General features: G+C 37.5%; 4 protein-coding genes across 5 annotated transcripts; 2 read left to right on the top strand and 2 right to left on the bottom strand.

The window, feature by feature from the left end:
- Positions 1-2,175: 2,175 nt before the first annotated feature.
- On the bottom strand, positions 2,176-4,718 carry tmem82 (transmembrane protein 82). Its single transcript, XM_042004882.1, has 6 exons — positions 4,421-4,718; positions 4,242-4,311; positions 3,930-4,134; positions 3,202-3,616; positions 2,838-3,025; positions 2,176-2,261 (listed from the first exon to the last, which is right to left on the bottom strand). Exons 1-6 carry the CDS (start codon positions 4,512-4,514, stop codon positions 2,211-2,213), a joined length of 1,023 nt encoding a protein of 340 aa, XP_041860816.1. The 5' UTR covers positions 4,515-4,718; the 3' UTR covers positions 2,176-2,210.
- Positions 4,719-5,308: 590 nt separating this feature from the next.
- smim1 (small integral membrane protein 1) lies at positions 5,309-7,852 on the top strand. Its single transcript, XM_042004883.1, has 2 exons — positions 5,309-6,084; positions 6,917-7,852. The coding sequence occupies exons 1-2, from the start codon at positions 5,993-5,995 to the stop codon at positions 7,041-7,043; spliced, it is 219 nt and encodes a 72-aa protein (XP_041860817.1). The 5' UTR covers positions 5,309-5,992; the 3' UTR covers positions 7,044-7,852.
- Positions 7,853-10,146: 2,294 nt separating this feature from the next.
- On the bottom strand, positions 10,147-15,399 carry mad2l2 (mitotic arrest deficient 2 like 2). Its single transcript, XM_042005081.1, has 8 exons — positions 15,094-15,399; positions 14,775-14,893; positions 14,604-14,675; positions 14,410-14,510; positions 14,224-14,318; positions 11,102-11,175; positions 10,879-10,971; positions 10,147-10,766 (listed from the first exon to the last, which is right to left on the bottom strand). The coding sequence occupies exons 1-8, from the start codon at positions 15,131-15,133 to the stop codon at positions 10,728-10,730; spliced, it is 633 nt and encodes a 210-aa protein (XP_041861015.1). The 5' UTR covers positions 15,134-15,399; the 3' UTR covers positions 10,147-10,727.
- Positions 15,400-15,554: 155 nt separating this feature from the next.
- Positions 15,555-21,350, top strand: LOC121650986 (solute carrier family 25 member 45). Of its 2 annotated transcripts, none has more exons than XM_042002818.1 (7): positions 15,555-15,666; positions 16,141-16,198; positions 16,286-16,329; positions 16,404-16,475; positions 16,579-16,767; positions 17,854-18,088; positions 19,691-21,350. In XM_042002818.1, exons 2-7 carry the CDS (start codon positions 16,162-16,164, stop codon positions 19,969-19,971), a joined length of 858 nt encoding a protein of 285 aa, XP_041858752.1. In that variant the 5' UTR covers positions 15,555-15,666; positions 16,141-16,161; the 3' UTR covers positions 19,972-21,350. The 2 variants fall into 2 exon arrangements, with proteins under 2 accessions (XP_041858752.1, XP_041858753.1); XM_042002819.1 differs by having other exon boundaries at positions 15,557-15,614.
- Positions 21,351-22,015: the final 665 nt, after the last annotated feature.

Here is a 22,015-nt window from a genome sequence, read left to right as displayed (position 1 = left end):
TAGCTAAAATTACAAATACCTTTTACATGTCTGTTACCTGACTTATTTTTAATTTCCATTGTGCTATTAGCTCTGTTAAGCTCACATAAAAGTTAAAGCTCTCAAATGAAAGGCGAAAAAGAAATACGCAAACCATTCCCTTTTAAAAACAGGACTGTAAAGCACATTTTAAACAACACATTGAAAATGATTCTGTTTTATTGTTTCATTTTCCATGCGCACTGCATGGTATTTTGCTAAACAAATCAAACTTAAGAGGAAGCTATTAAGTCAAGAACTTTGATCTGGTCTGAGCTCTGCTTTAAGCTAATGAGTAACATGAAACAATGGTCTATGTCCAAAGGTCCAAAGGAACAGTGGTGATAAGAAATGATGGGAGGTAAATTAAAACAGCATGGTTTGATGCATTTTCCTTTGCCTGTTAATGACATTTTACAATATTTTCCAGTGTACAAATTGGTTAAATATGATAAACCAGTGGTCAACATTATTTTTTTAAATGGCTGGATTTATGTAGTTTTTGTAAAATTATTTACTCCTCTGAGCACTATGTGAAGAATTCATTCTGAAGCTAAATGCAATATATTTTTTTAATGTAGTAAATGTTTTGGAAAAGCTCTGTATTCAAGGTATAACACCAATCTACTTTTGTACTATATTAAGCACGTAGATTTAAAACAGAAGAGAGCTGGCGTTGAGATGCGGTAACGAGGGACACGCAAAACAGGTCTGCGCATGCGCATCAAGTGCCTATCAGATGAGGACAGAACAGTCTGGAAATCTCTGGAGGAGGCGTAAAGAAGCGCCCAGTCAGTCCAGCATTTTCACCGAAATCGGTTGCTCATGGAGAACGTCCTCTTCATGTCGACCGAATCCGTCCTGATGCGGAACTTTATTCAATTAAAAAACAATTAAACCCATGGGAGTACAATTTCCTATTTTGGTGGATCGACTAGACACCAAAACTAAATTTCATCATCCGTGATTTTCAGACTTGGATTACTATGGAAACTGGACCATCAGGCTTAATGTGCTCCCCCTGTAATTTTTGGTGAAGGAATGCCTGGAATGATTATAACAAAAACCCTTTCACGGAATATGTTTGTGTCTCTTCTCAGCTCAAAATAAAGACACGTCTATTGGGCACTATACCGGCATCAATTGTGGATTTAATTCGATGTGGGTGTCAGAAGTTAAAAATTGTCACAAGAAGCCAGGCTTCATTGTTGGGTAACGTTACTGAGATAACGTAGCAAACCGACAACGACATCTCATAACTGCCCGTGGGGTGATAACAGATGGAGTCCGGTGACAAACGACTAACAATTACATGTAGATTACCGGCATTTAACGAGTGTCTTCGTCGACGAAAACTCAACGAAGTCACTGGTAGCCTAGCCCTTTCTTTGTCTAACGCCATTTTGTGAGACCACAGCAGTAACAATGTCGTCAGCCATTTTGCTTTTTCTTTTCAAGCAGCTAGACTTCGGTAATACACAAAACAATGAAATTTCCCTCATGCAGACATGGGTTGACAACAATTGCACAGGAAGGGCTGACCATATCTACGTTTTAATCTGTTTACCATGGAAATAATGGACGATTGTTGCCCATACAACTGGACATTCAGGGACTGTAGCCACTGAACTTGTAAATATGAATTTACATGTTACAAAATAAAAATGAGGATTTCGAGGGAATATATTTGCCCCTTTTTGTGTTCACAACAAATTTCATGCTATTTGTGACTTTAATCTGTTTAATACCTTTGTGGCATTCAAGGGTAAAAAAAAAAGCATATCTATTCTTATATATTTTTATATATTTAAAAAAACTCACCTTTTAACCCCTTATAAGTAGAACACGGAGAGCTTTGATATGATCCTTAACAACAAAATATCAGAATGTATTGTACAACTGTGTTAGTGTTAATGAAATGACAATCCAAAAGAAAGTGTTTTTTTTAAGAATATGAAGTCATTCCTGACTTGAACAATGAAGCATCTCAAAGTCAAATAAACCCAGAGTAAATTCTTATTACAGCAGAGAAAGTCTTATGTTCCCAAAAGACTTCATGAAACGAACAAAAAGCAAATCAGAATTTTTAATGACAGTTCATAACATTGATGGTACGAAAGCTATAATTTGATATGTCCATATGTCTTCTATTGATTTGTGTAATGCTAGCGGTGATGCTCCTTCTGATGTGGTCATCTTTGTTGACGTTTTCTCTTTACATACTTTGTATAATCCTCTTCATCCTGCATGCACACAACAGACATGACAGATGAAGTCATGTATTATGCAGTGATAACAGCTGTATTGTCAAGCTGCTGGCCAGGAGGAGTACATATTAGAGAGTATGGCAGGATAATATGTCACTGCTCATGTATGATGTATTAATGTACAGAATATCATTAATGCCAAATTGTTTGGGGTTTTAAAGGAGCTTCTGGTTGTGTTCACTTTTTATTTATCTCCCTCAAACACAATCTCTTACATTTGTCAAAATAGATCTAACCCTCTTTAAAGTAAAGAAAAATCCATAAATGACATTGTTGATTTGATCTGCATTATCTCAAAACATTTTAAACCCTCAATATTTAATAACAGTGACAAAAAATGTAGGCTGTGTTTTCTGAACCAGAGATCACTTTGACCTGAATCTGTCTTGGGGGGGTCCTAAACCGTCCCCCATCTGGGATACAAGTTTGAGAAGTTTAGCCTAATTTTTGGACCTAGTTAAATGAACACATAGATATTCTGCCCCACTTAATTGGTCCCAATGGGTAGAATATGTTTTTGGCCCTGTGTGCTGCTTTCAGAGAATCACTGACCTGTGAGGATGCTGCATCCAGCAAATCCTTTGTGGGGATTAAACAGCTGGCCTCACCCAGGAAGCACATTAGAATGTGAAGCACGTCAGCCCAGCGTCCCACCGTCAGCATCAGAATCATTAAACCCCCAAGACGCACCACTACTGTGGTGAGGACAGCCTGACTGCTTGGCAGACGATGCTGCTCCTCTGCATGACCAATAAATCAAAGCAGCATTAGAGAAAAATAAAGAGTGACGGACAGGTCTGTACAACCAGATCATCACTGATTCAGAGATGTGATCATACTATTATGCTTTTAAATGTCTAATGCGCTCTGTGCCATAAAAGTTAGCATAACTGTTATATTTTTGCATGTTCCTCACCCTGCATGTACACCACCAACATTGTGTAGCAGATGGTCAGTGGTGTCCAAAACCTCAGGGCCTCCGTTGCAGATAGAAACTGTTGGTTAATGATTGATACAGCTGCCAGCACAGCCACAAAGAAAGTAACTATCATAGTCCTGCACAGCATGGGCAGTAGATAGCAGCCTGATGTGAGGAGGCTGATGCAAATGCCGCAGTAGCGCTGTGAGCTGTGGAGTTCATAGAGAGCTGTGACATGATGCAGAAGGCCTGTGGCCTGCCTTGCAAGGAACCAGCTGAGTGCTGCTGCTAGGAGCAAGCATAGCCAGCGTTGGGATGCCCCCTCATGGAGAAAGTGCAAACTACAGTTCAGGGCACAACCCAGAGAAAACTGGCTTTGCACTAACAGCTGCTTTAGAAAATTCCCGGATTCCTGGGAAATAAAAGGAGGATAGCAGAGGATGAGCTGTTTGTTACAATCCATATTCTGTCAGCCCAATTGTTTCCTGCTGGCTTTTAAAATATATTTATGCATCTGAGGACCGGTTCTCTCTAAAACACATACAGATCCCACTAATGATAATTACAGGAAGGACAAAATATGCAAAAGTGGTTTCTCTAAACAGTTGATCCTGACAATGCTTGACACTCATTTACAGCTTATATGAGTTCACAAATTCCATCTGATATGGAGATAGCATGTTAAAGTTACAGGTTAGTATTAATTTATATTTCTACTTCCTCACCGGTCCAGCTGTAACAAATCCAGAAATGGCCCGGAGGGAAAATTCTAGTACTACCAGTGATGCCACACGATACCCCACGACAGCCAGTACCCCAGTCACAAAGACAAAATGGAGCATTCCAGCAAGTCCAGTTTTAGTCTTTATTTGGTGACCGGTCGTCCTTTCATTCTCACTCGATTTTCCTTCGACATTTTTCACACTCCAGCTGTAATTTACAGGAAAAAAAGACATCGTATCTCCATGAGGATGATTAAACTAAATAACAGGAATCTTCAAGCACTTACTTTGTGTATCATTGGGAAATTTACTCACCTGTCCTCTAACAATATGTGCACTCTTAACAGAGAGCACAGCACAGAGATCCCACATGCCCCCACCAGCCCTACAGGTCACATAACACTGAATATTCATCACAAACTCCAGCTGTTCACACAGTTAACAGCCTGTAGACATATTCAAAATCAGAGTAAAAGAAATAATGATCAACTCACCTTGAAGGAAACCATTCAGTGGATTTATATCTTGAATCAGCCACTCTGGTAAGAAGTAGGAAGTCGGTAGGAACGACGTGATAAAGGAAAACATAGTCCTACCTTTAAGAGAATTCAGTATAAATGTGATAGGTTTTTAGAAAAATGCATAAAAGTTAAAATCAGATTCATGTTTTACGTTTCTGTTTAAGATCGAGCTTCAATCATGTGGAGTAGCTCATCTGTTTATTTCTGTTGCTTCAGCCTTGCGCTTTGCTCATCCAGAAGCTCATTCTTTGTCTCGTACCAAAGGTCATTAGAGGGTTGGTGAAGCAGTTTGAGTCAGAACAAGATAATGGAGGTTATTGCACCATGGCAAAAACCTCACATTCTCAATAACGCTTCACCCTCCTCTCTAGTGATCTGCAAGCTACAGGAAATTGTACAGACTGGGACACAGTGCCTATGTAAAAATCATACTTTGTCTCAAGTTTAATTTCTAAGTGAGTTTTATTTAAATAAGATAAAATCTTAAAGGGAAATTAATCTGGTGCTCTGGACCTGCAGTGTTGAAACACTGATATATAGAGTTAAACTAAAAATATTAGGCCGCCATAGAAAGGATCAATCAGTGTCTCAAATGAAAGACACGAGGCCTTTGGTATGATGTGAGGAGAGAAATTTTTTCTAACCATAAATGATATGGTTATATGCTTGGGCACCGTACAGAATCAAAAGTAAAAGGTGTATTAGTAGTCTGGAAGCAGGTTAATTCAACAAGCAACGTGATGCTAAAGATTGTCTTCACATGCAGATCAGCCTAAAATCTCTGTTTATATGTAAAACCAAGTAATTACTTAGTTGGTTTTTGGCCAATATTTTACATACATAAGCAAATGTAAACAACTAAGAGTCCTGAATTCTTTTACTTCTGTTTCAACTAAAAGGTGGATGTCATTACTGAAGCAAAACATCCACCTTTCTTTCAGACATCAAGTCATTAAAATGACACTGGCTGGCTTTGATGTGAAGTCCTCTTGTCTGCACAAATTGTTGTGAAACTGGGGACTAAGAAATCCCACAGGGTTGGACTGGCTTTTTTAAAAAAGGAGTCAGACAAAGAACTGGATGGGGAGCAATGGATTTATGACAGGCTGACCCTAGTGAACATGTGAACTATGGTCAAGGTTTCATACAGAGCAGCAGATATGACTGTCTGTGGTGGATTTAACAGTGCTGAGCAGGCTGGTGAGTTTCTGGCTTACAGATGAGGACTGGCTTTTACTTTTAATTTCTTATTGCAGTAACTTGATAAATTTAGCTTCTGAGCTTATTTGTTCAATTTGTAAAACACACTCAAATCAAACATTTAACTGTTATTCTGTTGTACAAGTAGATGATTAATGCCTAAAGCTTCAGTGATTGTGCTTGACTGTTGTCAAGATGTAATCCTTGGTGTAAACATGTTGCTATTTTGTTACACACTTAAATCTCTGAATCTTTACTGTGTCAAGGCAGAGAGTTCATGCATCCAGGCTGAACAGTGAAGCAGTGAGTGGGCACAACCTCTGAGAAGAAGAGAAAACCTTTGTCATGGACTCTAACAGTACCCGCAGCGTGCATTATGATCGCTGGAACGAGGACGTCAACATGAATGTAGATGCTTCACAGTCTGCTGTAAGGAGGTGAGACAGGGAGGACATGTGGAGATGGAAAGATGGCATTTTTAAGGTTGTTATTTTTGTTTATTTATTGCTTGATCTCAGCTGATTGAATAAAAAAAATGCTGAGTGCAAAATATTTTGTGCAGTTGTTCCAATTGTAAATATAAATAAAATGTGATAAATAGATTAACCAGATTAATTAGTAATATATATATATATATATATATATATATATATATATATAATCCTAAATGCTTTTAGCCACAGTAATTGTGTTGTGAAAATCAGATTACAACATTAGTAAGGAAAGTAAATGCAATTTTATCCGTCCATCTTGTTTTGACTTTCCCAAGCCCTTTCTGCATAGTGTCCTGTTGCGGGAAAAGAAAATATATCCTCATTAACCTGCCATTATTCCTCTTTGGAAATTCACAAATGCCAAACGGCAGCGGCTCAGCTCAGCATCATTGTCTAGTTACTTACACACATCAAGGCGGTGTCAGCTGAGTGGTGACAGCACTGCTGTACAGCAGCGGGTAAATCTATGTTGCCATTGTGACTACTTCCTTTGCCCTCTCAGGGGCAGATTCTAATTCTCCTTCTCTCAAGTCCCATTTTGAAAGACCTCCATATTCTACTTTCTTAACATCCTGCAGTTTCAGAGGCTTTTTCACCATGAAAAAACGAGGATTTTACTCTAAATCTAAGTCGGTTTTTGCATGTTAGCATGTAAATATACCATATGACTGCTATACTGCTGCTGCAATGTAAGGAGCAGTACTACCTTATGATACACAATAAAAATTAATGGCTGCTTGACATGACTGTGCCTCTATTTCTTTTACATTTACAGGATCTACAACAGAGTGTGTGTTGGCAGCACTGGATTAGCAGTGAAGATAGCAGGAGCTGTAGCTGCGCTGGTGTCCCTTTACATCTTAGGATATATGACAGGATACTACATTCATAGGTGTTTGTAGCAGAAGCCAGGACAAAAGAAAAAGCTTGAGCATTGTAGATGTGTTTTTGATAAGTTTGGACTAGAAATGTTTTTATTTATATCAGAAATAACATAAATTCAGTATTCATACCTTTAAAATCAAGGTTTGTAAAATTGCAGTCTATTAAATGAATGGGAATTCTGAAACCCTGCATGGCTGCTTTGTTTCCTGCAGAAATAGTAACATAAATTGTGGCGCTAACACAACAAACTCTTTATTTTCTATGTATCTCCAACAGGGAATGAATTTCTTCAAATTTCTGTTGTGACATAGCCGATATCGGTTGATTTACTATTTACAGACACTCTAGTTCCACTCATAATTTATTGTGATGTGACTGTGCGCTGCAGCAGACTCAGTAGTGGAACATTTTGACTTGCTCGGTTCTAGATTTGGCTGATTTTGCATGTGTTTCAGTGTGTCAGTCTCAATCATCCAGACCTTCAGCTCTTGTTTGAGCCTGGTTCATTCTGCATGTTCTGAGCAGCTGTGTAAATATTTCAAACTGTAGCTTCAGCAGTTTCTTTCTGTATGACAAACAGATGTACATGAATCATTTATCAGTACACGATCTCCAAAGATCCAGAGTCAGCATGTAGGGCTTTTTTTTTGTTGTTTTTCTTATCTAGGTAAAAAAGGGATGCTTCACTAAGTAATTGTAGCATTAACAAGAGGAGCATCATTTAGTAAAACCAAAACTTCAAAGTTACACAATTATTACTTATTTTTGCAATAATAAAGATAAAAATTTAAACAAATTCCTCATTAACACACTGATTAAAACACTACATATATAATTTGCTCTTGATGAACCTGTGGTGTGTCTTTTTTCAAACTGGGGTTTTAATTAAGTCTAATTAATTTATCTCCTTATTAATTAAATTTGAAAATGTTTAAAAGTATCAAATATGGATGTACAATATTCACTTTTGCTAATATTTGATTTACCTACAGATTCATTTAAACAGTTGCTGCAGATGTATGATAATAAAGTCTCTTCTGTAGTGGATTTGAGATATTATTTCTACTTTTGTTATGATGGCTCAAAGTTAGAATAACTTGTAAAAAAATCAAGCCAAATATGACTATGTGCATCACATTGCTGATGCCAGTATTATTTTATTTATTGAGCCCATGTCAGCATCAGATTGTAAACTAAACAAGCCTAAAAACACCATTGAGGTCTGGTGTGTTTAAGGAAAAGTGTTACGTCACCTCTTTTTACAACAATGTTCTGTGTTTTGAATTTTAATGAGCTGCTATGGTCCTCGGCAGGTTTTTTTTTACTCTTTTTTTATGCACTGTAGAGTTTCAGCTGTCTTTCATTGTGTGTCAAATGATTTTATTACACTATAGCAAGGCCAATTAAGCATCTGATCTCTTTTTATATAGAGCTTTCCTGACGTGGCATACATGCAGAATGTGGTTCGGTATTGTCTTTCTAAAACAATGAAGGCATTCTTGAAGAAAAGTAATTCGAATGGCTGCATCTGCTGCTCCAAAACCTGTTTACAGTATTTGATTCAGTATTAATGGTGCCTGCACAGATGTGCAAGTTTGCATGTACCATCAAAAAAGCCATATGGTGAGTTTCCTCATTTTGCCCAGAGGATGGTCATGTGGAATGGCCATAATTTCTAAAAAAAAATAAATAAAAAAAGAGAAAAAAAATCATGTTTTACTCCAGCAGCAGGATATTTTTCTGTTTCTATGTTTTTCTCTTTGCATGGTTGAGTGTTAACTCCTAACATCTGTGGATGCAAAGACAAAAACTGTGTTTGTTGTGAATGATTTTTAGGTTTCACTACAGTTGTGTGTTTTTAAGCCATCAGCATGAAATTTCATGTTTAAAGACCCACAACTGGTGGTTTTGTACCCCTTTATGAGTCAACTGGCAGCATGGTCAGCAGAATAACCAGGAGAGATCATATTTCTTCAGTTTTATCTTCTCCTCATTTGCTCTCTGTCAATCTACAACAGAATTATATTAAATTATTTTACTCACTTAAAAATCAACCTGTATTGTATCTTTGAAATTTCATGGTTCCATATTTTCTAAACAGAGCAGTCTGCTTTACTTGTGGTTCCTAGAGTTTCTTAAAGGTCCCATATTATACATTTTTTTCATGTGGGTGTCAGAGGTCCAACAATATTGTTTTCAAAGTGCATTACCCCAAATTCAGCCTTGGTCCTTAATTTCAGCCATTGCAAATGTGGCTCTAGTGAGCTCTACTGAGAACGGGCGGTTTCTGTGTCTAAACCTTTAAATGTTTATGAGTGGTGCCTCTTCACACCCCTCTGAAGTTTTCGGTCTGACTTACATAAAACAGGTGCTCTTCCGGTTATCTTAACTTTGCATGCAGTCATGAACATAGTCACTTTGATCTGATCTGTGCACCTGGTTATGTAGCTGCAGTTAAGTAAATCTTCCCCTACTTTTTATCTTTTGTAGTTAAATTACGGAGCAACAAAAGTTTTATACTAATATTCAATTTACTTAAATTCAGCCCCCTTAAACTTCACAGGCTCTGTGTCATGTTCTTGATATTAAAGATAGCACATACTGAAGATGATTATAAGGACAACCCCATGTTACTATGAAGAAGCTGGAGTATGAAATCATTGAAAACAAATAACTAAATTATTTTATTCTACAGTCATTTAGCAGATACTTTTCTCCAAAGAGACTTGGTTAGGCAGTAGCGTTAAGGGTCTTGCCTAAGCACCCAACTGGAAGGTGTTAATATTTGTCATAGGTTTTGAACTGAAGTCTTCTGCATGGGAGATGGATGCTCTGCAAACTGAGCTATTAAACCAAGTTATGTGACAATGAATGAAAAAATATTTAAAATAATTTTATATACATTTTCTCATTTGTTTTATGTATTTGTCTATATGCATTTACTAATTTATTTCCTTATTGTTTTCCAGATTAATTTGTTTTTGTGGCACTCCTACCATTCCATACTTAATGGCATATACTTCTACACATTTTTCCATTTACATGCTATACTAGATATTTTTAAAACTCTAGCCTGCTTAAACACACATAATACAAACAGACCAAAATTTCAACTGCAGGTGCTTTAAAAAGTTTTATTGCAGTTTAAAAGTCTTGATGATTTCTCTGAGAATATTTAAAACATCAAATGTATACACATATATGCATTTAACATGCAAAAGTCCAACTTAAACCTTCTGCAGCTCTGACGCATTTCTGACGGATGCTACTGTAAACACCAAGTTAGGATACTGTAAAAATAAACAGTGAGATGGATGACATATTTACAGTAACAGGTCAACAGAATCAGGTTTAAACTAAAGACCACAGACAGTGTGTTCCACCCTCCTTTTAAATATTTCATTTTCATCTTATATTTTATGGTAATACAGACATAACTACACAAAAATCCACCAGCTCTTCATGACTGAGAAGCTGATTTTTCACAGATGACATCATGTTTCAGACTCCTTACACCAGCTGCAGCAAAATGCCTGCACCTTAAATTGATTCCAAGAGGAATATTTCATGCTTGATGTCAAGTGTTCAGCAAAAACTCATCGATCCAGCCCTGACAGGACATGTTAAGCATTCTGCCATGAGCTGCCGTCGCCACAGATTAGCTCATGCAGCAGCATCTGCTGTTTCTGCAACGGAGTGGTCTACGTTTTCTGGGCTCTTTCTTCCACATACAGCTGCATCTGTCGAACCCAAACAACCAAATATGAGTAATAGTTATTAGAATTCTTTAAATATAACTATGCTTTTTTTTTTTTTTTTACAGAAATCAATGACAGGAATCTTAAATCTCACCCTGACTATGTCAGACGTCATAGACTTCAGTGGAATGAGTCTCGGCTCCTTCATGTGAACTTCCTGCTCATCAGCGACTATCCATGGAAAATCCTGAGGAGGTAAATGCACAAATGTGACCAAAATTTGCAAGTAATTATTCTGTTTACATTTTATTAGAATAAAATTATGCTGCTGTCTTAGGTGTGTTAATCTATAGTTTCATTGTGTTCATAAATCTCACCTTGATGACTTGAACCTTCTCCATATTACGTGTAGCAGCATCTCTGGTATGGACAAGCACTGTGAAAGAACATCCTGTAACACAGAAAACACACCACACTTTAATGTCATCAACGTCTTCCTTCCACAGACTGGAAAACCTATTTTACTTTCAGATTAAACTTATTCATCTCATTGTGTACTTTTTTTCTTTTATATTGTATTTTCTACACAGCTCATGCAAACTTGGAACAGACTATAAAGGTGGGAAGATATGATTTAGTTTTTTTTCACCCTGAACTGTGCCTCCCAGGTTTCCCTTTCCTCTCAGGTTATTCCTAAATCATGCTTCCTTTCAAACAACAGCTCAAAGTACAATCACATAAAATAACAAAAACGTTCAAATAGTTTACTAGAATCTCCTCATCCTGTTGGGAATAGTGACTCGTAAAAGGTCTCCTGTTAACAGTATAGGAGGTCATCACTTCATAAGGTGCTGAAGCGATTCGCAGCTGAGTGTGAAGCGGCTGGGATGAGAATCAGCACCTCCAAATCCGAGACCATAATCCTCAGCCGGAAAAGAGTGGAATGCTTTCTCCGGGTCTGCAATTGGGTCCTGCCCCAAGCGGAGGAGTTCAAGTATTTTGGGGTCTTGTTCACGAGTGAGGGAAGGATGGAGCGGGAGATCGACAGGCGGATCGGTGCGGCGTCTGCAGTGATGCAGACTCTTCATCGGTCTGTCGTGGTGAAGAAGAAGCTGAGCCAAAAGGCAAAGCTCTCGAATTACCAGTCGATCTACGTTCCTACCCTCACCTATGGTCATAAGCTGTGGGCAGTTATCGAAAGAACAAGATCGACAATACAAGCAGCTGAAAAGAGTTTCCTCCACATGGTGGCCGGGCTCGCCTTTAGAGATAAGGTGAGAAGCTTGGTGATCTGGGAGGGGCTCAGAGTCGAGTCAATGCTCCTCTGCATTGAGAGGAGCCAGATGAGGTGGCTCAGGCATCTGGTCACGATGCCTCCTAGTGAGGTGTTGTGGGCACGTCCCACAGGGAGGAGAGCCCAGGGGGAGACCCAGGACACGCAGGAGGGACTACATCTCTCAGCTCCCCTGGGAATGCTCTGGGAGGATGCAGTTTCCTCATGAGCTCCAGCTTCATCACCAGTTAAAAAAGTAATAATAATAAAAACCTGATGCACTCCATTACTAAAAAAAATTACTTTCTTTGAATTGTATATTATCATCCTATTAAGTCTGGTGCTAATGTATGAAGCTTGTTGCGGTCATGATTTCTGTTGCTTTCCTTTCAGTAGTGGTGTCCTCCTTGGGTTTTGCCCATGTTATTCCCTATTTAAGCAACATATAAGTGTGAAGACCACCGTTTTGACATTGCTCAAGGTCAACTAAAAGTTTTTCAGTGTAGAGTTTTCTTTTTTAATCCACATAGAACTTCCCAGACTTATTCAGCTGTGTTTAGACTCAGTAAAACATCTTAAATGCATCTTTAATTTTAAAGATCCCTCAATATCGTCCCTTTCTATAAAATATTATTTATGAACCATATCAGCAGATCAGCGCAACTTCTGCACAAAACAAAGTTACACCACTTCCGCATGTTGCTGCTTGTGTTGCTTTGTTTTAGTTCCATGAGGGCTGCAGGAGAGGCTGCCTGAGTGGGACACAGCAGAGGAAGAGTTTTTCCCCTCCAAAGAAATAAACGAATTTAAACATTATCAGAGTTTTTTTTTATTTTAAACAAAAAAAAATGACCAAGGTGTCATTGTGGAGGACGGCTTACCAGCCTGTAAAGCAACATTTAAAAAGTTGCAGAAAAAGGAGGAAATACATCCAATACATTTCACTACCTGCAGGACAACCAGCAGCTTTTTACACTACAGTGGAGATAAACACAAAATAGTTTGGTTCAATGACACTTATTTTTATCTAACCTAAAACTGAAACGAAATGTTATCGTGTTATTTGCTAATTCGTAATTGTTTATGACTTTGGTTGGTCTTACAGCATAACATGACGCGTTTACTGAACGTAGTAATACAGATGAGGAAAAAAACTAGTTTGGTTAAAAACTAGTTTGGTTAAATGAAGGTAATAATAATCAAACGTAACATTGAAATTCAATCTTATCGTGTCATTTGCTATTTTGTGCTTACGTACGACTTGGATTGGTCTTAACAGTGAAACATGATGTGTTCACTAAATGTTACATTATACAGATGAGAAAAAAAACGAAATATGTCTTTTGTGACAGATAGTTTTATTGTTCAGACATAATTAACCTGGCATGAGGTCTATGGTGTGCAATAGTTATAGTCTGTAGAAGAAACAGCATTTAATTCCAGATATAAGTTCTTATTTATTTTCACTATTGTAGTATTATTTATGTCCCAAACAAACGACAGCTATTCTGCTAAAGGACAGCTGGAAATGTTGTTTCTGTGTTTCTAAATTCTTTACTCAGGGTTTAAAAAAAATGTTCCAAACAATATTTCTAACGTGGTTTACAAAAAGAAGCCTCCCACGTCCGGATAGAGGACCTGTAGCCTTTTTCATCTGAGAGAAATCCAGAGTTATTATGTAGGATTTGTTTATTATAGAGGAGATTTAGCTGGAGTGACTTTACTTTGTTGTTATATTAGCTAATTATTTTGACATGAAAATATAGAAAAAAATAAAACTAATTAACATATAAGGAGTGTTCAGGTGATTTTACACATTATAGTGTGGAGAAATTAATTAACATATTATTTCTTTGACAATAATTGTACCAAGAAAGTGTGTAATCTTGACATCCCCACTTAATACTGTAACTTGATTGTGAAAATGAAACAGGGAAGACTGTTCTTTATTTCATTACTTTATGAAGTAAAATAAGGATTAACTGATTAATCCAGTTCAAGTGAGCACTGAAAATTACACAAGTGATTCTTATTTTTTATTCTGTGGGAGAAACTAATTCAAATTAATAAAAATTGATGGCAATAATTGTGTGCTACACACATTGTCTTTTTATTTACCATTTGAAGGCCTTTCATTGGTGTTGATGTTCTTTATATAAGTATTAAGATCATAGAAAACTGTCTTATTTTAATTTGTATATAAAAATATATCATCAGGGATATTACCTGGTGGGTTGTTGTTTAAAACAGCATCACACACACTGATCTTCAGTATGAATGCCCTCAGAAGCTGCTCCACATGTGAAAGCAAAGTATCCGAGCTGTGATGACAAAATAAGTCACTCAATACAATCATACCCACAATGTATTTCAAATCAAGCAAGCTCTTTTCTACGAAATGTGGAAGGAAACCTGATAGAGAGAAGAGTAGGTTGTGAAATCTCAAATACAAATCTCTCGACAGGGTGATGCTCTTTGTCCATGATGACAACAACAACCTTCTCTGCATCGTTCTAGGAAGTAACGGAAAGTTTATCCAGTTTATAAAAATAAATGTGGGTGAACATTTCCATATTTGATACCATCAGCTGCAGTAACCACCTTACCTTTTCAATGAGAGGTTTTAAACAATGTAGTGTGTCTTGGATATACTGATTCAGCTCAGGGTGACATGACATCTATAAAACAAGCACACCAAAGATAAATGTTAAGGATGCAAATAGGCAAGCACTACCTAAAAACTTAAGGAAATTGAATAATTACACATATATCTGTACCTGCACAGGTACATTGTATTTCTTTTTCTTCTGAAATATCCCAGAGGGATAAACTTCACGGACATATAAAATGAGATGAATAGCGACTTCCAGGAACTCGCACAGAATGTCAGCAACCACTAAAAAAAAGAAATAACTTTGTTAAGACCTCTAATGCAATCCTTTCGAAGGTGTTATGATCGATATGTACCAACAAGCTTAGGCCAAATTTACTGCTACTTTATGGTACATACAAGTTTCAACAGTTACTAAATGTACATTATCGAAGCTTAAATTCACAATGAAATGATTAATCGTTTCATTAGTTTAAATGCTTTACCTTGTCCAAAATTTAGGTCTTGTCTTGTTAGAGTAGTCATGCTGCACGTAAACAGATGTGTAAGCTATTCTCCGGCTAGCTTTCCTTGGTAAAGCAGCAGTTTGTCAACGGTAACTTGTCTCGAGTCTGTTTAAAATAGATAGAAATCGCTCTTTCATCGGTGGGTACCTTGACACACTGAAAGATTACATGTCATGTTTTACAATAAGTGACAGAAGCAGCACATATATAGAAAAAACAAAAAAAACAAAAACGAAACACCCAAAACGCAGTATATGCCCTTAGCTTTTCGAAGCTGCCTTGCGCATTAAATTGACGTCACTCAGTGTTTACAAGCGCCTTGCTGTGCGCCTAGAATCCCCCCCCCCCCCCCCCCCCCCGCGCCAACTCCCCCCCCTCCTTTTTTTTTTTTTTTTTTTTTTTTTTACGTGGTAATGGTGTAGATTTTCCCCTGCTCACTGTGAGAGCCAAAGATCACTCAGGAGCTGAGATTTTGCGGGAGAAGTGTGATAAGCCCTAAGGTGGGCAGGATTTTCTAGACATATTCTAAAAATGAGGTGACGCTAACAAAAGGTAAGTAAAGTTGCCTCATTCAAAAAACCTTCTATGATGGCAAGAAACCAACTTACTGGTTTCAGCCCCGCGGAGTTTGTTTTTGAATGTGTACAGGCGGAAAGACGTAACCACCTGCGAGAACTGCTGCAACAATGTTTTTCTATTTTCATAGGTTTCTCAAATGATCTTTAATCCTTTATGTCCTTGGTTAAATTCTAATAGGATTACGTGAATTAATCAGTTTTGTTTCTATGAGTTGTACAAAAGGAACGATTTTTACTTTCGACTGTTTTTGTAAAATTCTTTTCTTTAATTATTATGGTCATATATTAATCATTCATGGGACCAGTAAGTTTGCTTCACAGCAGTTGTAAAGCGGCACTTTCATGGATGTATTGTCTTCAAAAGTGCAAAAATCACAAGTACATTTTTTTTTTTTTTTTTTTTTTTTTTTTGGAGGTTTTGTTTTGTTTTTTTGTTTTTTTTTTGCAGGTTTTAAAAACTGTATAAGTCATGCCATTTTTGGAATTCATAGCGGGGAGCATTTCAGGTACAAAATGCTTTTAAATTAATTAATGACTTAAATATACATCGCCTGTGTATATGTGGAGAAATAACATTACTCTGTTGACTCTAGGTGCTTTGGGACTTGCAGTTGGACATCCATTAGACACAATAAAGGTTGCAGTCTGAAACCAGTAAATATGATATTATGTTAACCTAGTTCATGCTGACACATACCATCTCGTTTGTAGGTGCGTCTACAAGCCCAGTCTGGATATAGAGGAATATTTCACTGTGTGGCTAAATCATACTCTCATGAAGGGGTATGTCACCTCCTTTTTTTGTAGAACATTGTTATTACAACTTTATGTAGTAATTTGAACTTTAACGAAAATTGTTAATCCATTTATGTTTTTGTTGTGCTAGCTTCATGGATTCTTCAAGGGGATGGCATTTCCGGTGCTGACAACTGGCATTATCAACTCTGTTGTCTTTGGTTCATACAGCAATGCTTTAGGTTACCTCACTCAGTTTCAACACAATGGCCAGAATCAATACAAGCCAGCCTCTGCAGGGCAGGTCTTCAGTGCTGGCTGCTTCTCAGGCCTGGTACAGGTAAGCTCTACTGAGGTTCAAGGGTTGAAAACCGCCATGAGAACCATTACTGCAGATATTGCTATGGATCCATTTGGACTCCACAACATTACAGTGAAAATGAGTGTGCGGAGAGAGCAAAAGTCTGAAAACAGCAAAACAAAAGTGTGGACAAAGTTTTCATTTTTCATATCTGCAATTGTAAATGAAAGTTTTTGCCTTTGTAAAGGCATGAAGAATAGGGCGTTTTTAACATATCCAGTCTTAAGGTGATGCATGCTTAAGTGTAAGATAATCACAAAGTTTATGGCTTAATAGTAATTGGCTTTAGTTTTATAAGGCTTGCTCGTAATAATAATATTCCGCCCAGTTAGCTTCATGCCATCGTTTTCAATGAACAGCTTAGCTCAGTTCAACAACACTTCTTCCTCGTTTTTATTTTTCTGTAATATCAGTAAAGTTGACAGATCATTTGCTGAGTGACACACTGGTGCACAGGTATACATTCGCAGAATGGTAAGGGTCACCTGTACAGGACATGGCCCTGAAAGCATAAATAATAAACAGTGCAATGCGTTTCAAATCAGTAAAATTCATGCACTATTATATGTGACCACCAGGGGGACTGCAAGTGTTTTCTCTAATTCTCTTCTTTATTTACTCTCTCTCTCTCTCTCTCTCTCTCTCTCTCTCTCTCTCTCTCTCTCTCTATATATATATATATATATATATAAAATTCTAAAGATGAGTAGATATTTTGTAAAACTAAAATGTGATCTGTTTAAAGCAAAAAGAAGGGACAAAAATCAGAAGTTATTCCTAGGACTGCTCATTTTATTACTAAGTATATTTATATTGTGTTGTGTTTGAATATTTGGATATTTGTCCTGATCATACAAGTATTTAATCTTACATCAATATGATGAACCACACGTCATTGTCATCAAACCACAAAGGCTTATGCTTTATTTTAAATAAATGGTACTATATGACACAGAGGCAAAACAGGCATATCGTATTGATAAAATCAACCTAATGTTGATTTTAGTCTTTCCATGAGATAAGTTTTCCAAAGCCAGTAGACATAGTGACACAATCTTCTTGTAGGTGTTGATTTGTGCTCCAATCGACCTGGTGAAGGTGCGTCTGCAGGGTCAGACAACTGCTGCCCGTTATCGTGGACCCATACACTGTATGGCTGTCATACTGAAGGAGGAGGGACCCCGGGGTCTGTTCAGAGGAGGTGTGGCTCTTGCTCTGAGGGATGTACCCTGCTATGGACTTTACTTCCTGCCTTATGAGGTCATTCGCAAGGCTCTAACTGAGACCAGCAAAGAACCAGGTCAGTCTCAGAAGTTGATTCACGCATCAAGATCTATACATCAAAATATAAGACTGAAGAGAGAACTAGATATTACATAAAATACCTGGTCAAATTTATGAAATAGTCATTTCTGCTGCCCGTAGTCAGTTTATAATAGTTTTGACCAAATCTAAAATGCCATGTTATTTTTTCTAGTCCTCATTCTTGCTGTTCTTCCTGCTTCCTGCTTCCTTCCAGACAAAACAAAACAAAACAAAAAAAGTCCAGCAGACTGCACTTTGAATGACAATTTTTCTTTCTCTTCCTCTATTTACGTTAAAAAACAGAACCAAAATGGAAGCTTTGCAAACACTGAGACATGGCCTGGCAATCTGCTGGACAACCTTTCTGCTTGCTACAGCAAAACGGAAATACAGTACTGCGTATAAGTCTTGAGCCACCCTGATTTGTTTATTATGTACTGGGAAAATAGCAGAGATATATATTGAAACATACAGAAATATAATATATAAGACAAAACCAGAGTTTATATAACTCTATCAAGATTAAAAATCAATGTTTAATATGAGTTCATTTATTCTTCAACACAGCCTGAACCATCTTTAAACAAGCTTACTTGTTAATTCTCGTCCTGAGGAATCGTTCTCCAGGTTAATTGCAGGACATGGAATGCCGCTGCCTTTTGCTCCGCTCTCTGTGAAGATGATCCCACCTCAGGATTCATCTCCAGACCTGTTGCCTCTGATTTCCAGTCCAGTTCTTGTGTCTCCTAGCACACCTCAGCCTTTACTACCTGTTTCCCATCCTTAAGAATGGCTTCTTGACAGCCACCCTTACATGGAGAGCACTTTTGATGAGGCTTCAGTGAACAGTAGACGGATAAGCTGAAAAGTCAGACACTTAGATCCTGAGTCAGGACCTTACTGGATCTAAATGCATCTGGATCTTCTCTTTCCTAAACGCATCCCTTTCAGTTGCTGTCCACCTGCTGATGATGTTTGGTTTTTTTTATTTTTATCCTCCACTTGTCCAGTATCCTAAAATTAGCCAATGTCCAAATAAAACCTTAAAAGACCCTTAAGAATATCTGGAGAAAAACAGCTCAAGACCACCTGAAAGTTTCTTTGGAAGCAAAATATAAAGAAATGAAAGGTGATTCAAGACTTTTGCACAGCACTGTATGCTGCTTTTTTTTTGGTAATTTGGCTGACTCATCCAGTAAATTTATGCATGCCAACATACATCGTATGTCTCATGATAAGGGAATTTAATCAGCATTTGTATACATAAACATCACTGACATCATTTTTTTACATTTTAAAATGAATGTATTATTTTTTAAAAAGTTTTTTTTTTTTCTGAAGTCATTCCTGGTTTCTAAAATCTTCTGCCTGGATCACTGTTGGACATGTAAATTATATTAAACCACCCCTAACCAGGTTGTGGTTTTTCCTGTATTATCACCCTAATTTTGACGTGGAAATTATGTTTACTTAAAAAAATAAAAACAGCACTTTACTTGACAAGCTTGTAGAAAATTTCCAAATATCTGACTAATATTTGCTATTTGTAAACACGATATTGAAGACAGTCATTTATTTCTAAGTTTCCTATTTTTAGGAGCCTTTGCGATCTTGATGGCAGGGGGTGTAGCAGGTGTGGTGACCTGGGCTTTCGCAACGCCTATGGACGTTGTGAAAGCTCGTCTCCAGATGTCGGGTGCCGGCGGCCGAAAGTACAGCGGGGTCCTTCACTGCATGAGGGAGAGCGTGAGGGAGGAGGGATTCAGGGTCTTCTTCAAAGGTCTCTTGCTGAACAGCCTGAGGGCTTTTCCTGTCAACGCCGTCACTTTCCTCAGCTACGAGAGTTTGATGAAGATTTTCTGTCCACCAGCAGGATGAAGGGATAATTGCCCACTCTGCTGCTCACTGTGGACATTTCAACACACAGTAATTTGACTGTAGGTCCAGAAGGTTATTTTCAACATTTTAAAGTCTCAGTAGAACACGCCAGCATTCAGGTAGCTACCATCAGAAACCTGAACACAGTCTGAAGACGACGTGTCTACAGTTAGCCTCCATCTGTGTCCTCTGATTTAACCTATCAAACTACTCCTGTTTGCTGCAAATCAAATCCACTTTACCGCAGCTGTTTTGTTTTTTTATTATTATTTTTGCTTATCAGAGCAGGAAATAAGTCTTTCATCATAGAGTATATATTTGTTCAGTTATTTTAAAGCCTTTTACTGTTGTAGTAGATGGACACACTGCAAGAGATTGTCCTACGAATGACAGTATTTAGGATGTTTTATTATCCAAGTAATAGTTTAAGTTCAGATATTGATAATAAAAAAAACACTAAGAAGTGCAACAAGCGTTTTTATTTTAAGTGTAGACTGTGGTTCTGACATACTCAACGTGTCATTTACACGACAAACCTGTGATGAACCATCGTATTCTCTATTATTTATTCCATTTAGCATTTAGCAACATGTCAGTCTGATCAGCTGTTCCCACGGTGCTACAAGCCCAGAGCTCACTTCTGCCTCTCCTGAACGTCAGAATGAGATCCACATTGATTTGAATCATGTTTGATCACATTTTCCCTAGCAAGTTAGTATTTTTGGGCTGAATGTTGGCTTGATTAACACACACAGCTGTGATGGACCATGTGCTCAGCCTTGCTGCATGCTAGTGGACCTGCAAACACAAAACAATAAGGTGTCTCTGAAGGGTTTGAAGGTAAATACCAGTGGAAACTCCTATAAACTGATAACCAGCTGAGTATGATCTTTGCTGATCAGGAGACAAACCATTGAGGAGATTTTATGTCCTAACCTGCAGGTTTTCGTTTCATCTCAACAGTCCCATCCACCTTTCAAACATCATCTCCTGATAACAGTTTCTGCCTCCATCTCTTAACATCCTCCGCTCCAACTGCCCCGGCAATCTTACATAAGCACTTTAAATTATATTTATTTATAATTAGCATCCCTCCAAGGCTATGTTTAATGAAGCAGGGTCAGCTATAGCAACAGCAGCTCACACACATCAGCCATAGTTGGAGCCATTTTAATTTAGCTGAAGTTATTTTATAAGTAGTTTATTTAGATTTTAGTTTATTGTTCTTGATTTTTATTTTAAAACATCTTCATAAAACGTGATTCAAATGAAAATAATTGTTTAGTAGTTGTCAGCTTTAGTCCCAACTCTATGAACACAAGTTCTGTACTAAATACGTGACATTTACATGTGAATTTTGAAAAATGTTAATTTGTCTTAAATGTGCAGAAAATATTAAATTTAGTAATTTAGTTACATTTATGCACTGTTTGAACTGTAATCAAGAATCTAGTTTTTAAATGAATAAATGAATATGTGTATAATTAGAGCAAGACTTTTTCCTAAACAAAACACCATATTTTTTTCTTTTCAAACAGAAAAAAAATTATGAGTCTAGTTAAAGACACTGCTTTTCTTAACTACTCATTAGGTCTCGAAACTATTTGACTCCACACTTGTAAAGGTTTGAGTTCAACAAAGGTAGGTAGTGTGATGCACAGATTGTCCAGTTTTACTACTTTTATTTCAGTCTGTTCTGAGGTTTTCACATATTCAGGTGAAACATTGAGCATAAACTCATCATACTGATCCTTAAACATGAGAACAGCTGATTCTGGAGATATTTCTCTGTTGACAGATCTTAAACTGGATTTTCAGAACTGCCCGCAGAACCTTTGAAGAACAGAACTTTATCAGCTGGTTTAGTTTGAACTATGCATTTCCCAGCAGCCCAGCCTGGCCTATGTTTTAGGATAACAAAAGGTGAGGAAAATCCCTCCTCCTCTTCCCACCCTCTCCTTAAGCTTAAGCCCTCAGTGCCACGTTTTTGAATTCTTCGGTGCCACATCTTGTGCAGAGATCGACACTCAAAGGAAACTTCATC

This window comes from Melanotaenia boesemani, chromosome 13, assembly GCF_017639745.1.
Source record: "Melanotaenia boesemani isolate fMelBoe1 chromosome 13, fMelBoe1.pri, whole genome shotgun sequence".
Lineage (NCBI taxonomy): Eukaryota > Metazoa > Chordata > Actinopteri > Atheriniformes > Melanotaeniidae > Melanotaenia > Melanotaenia boesemani.
Note: the sequence above shows the minus strand (reverse complement) of the source record. Positions and strands in the feature narration are given on the sequence as shown.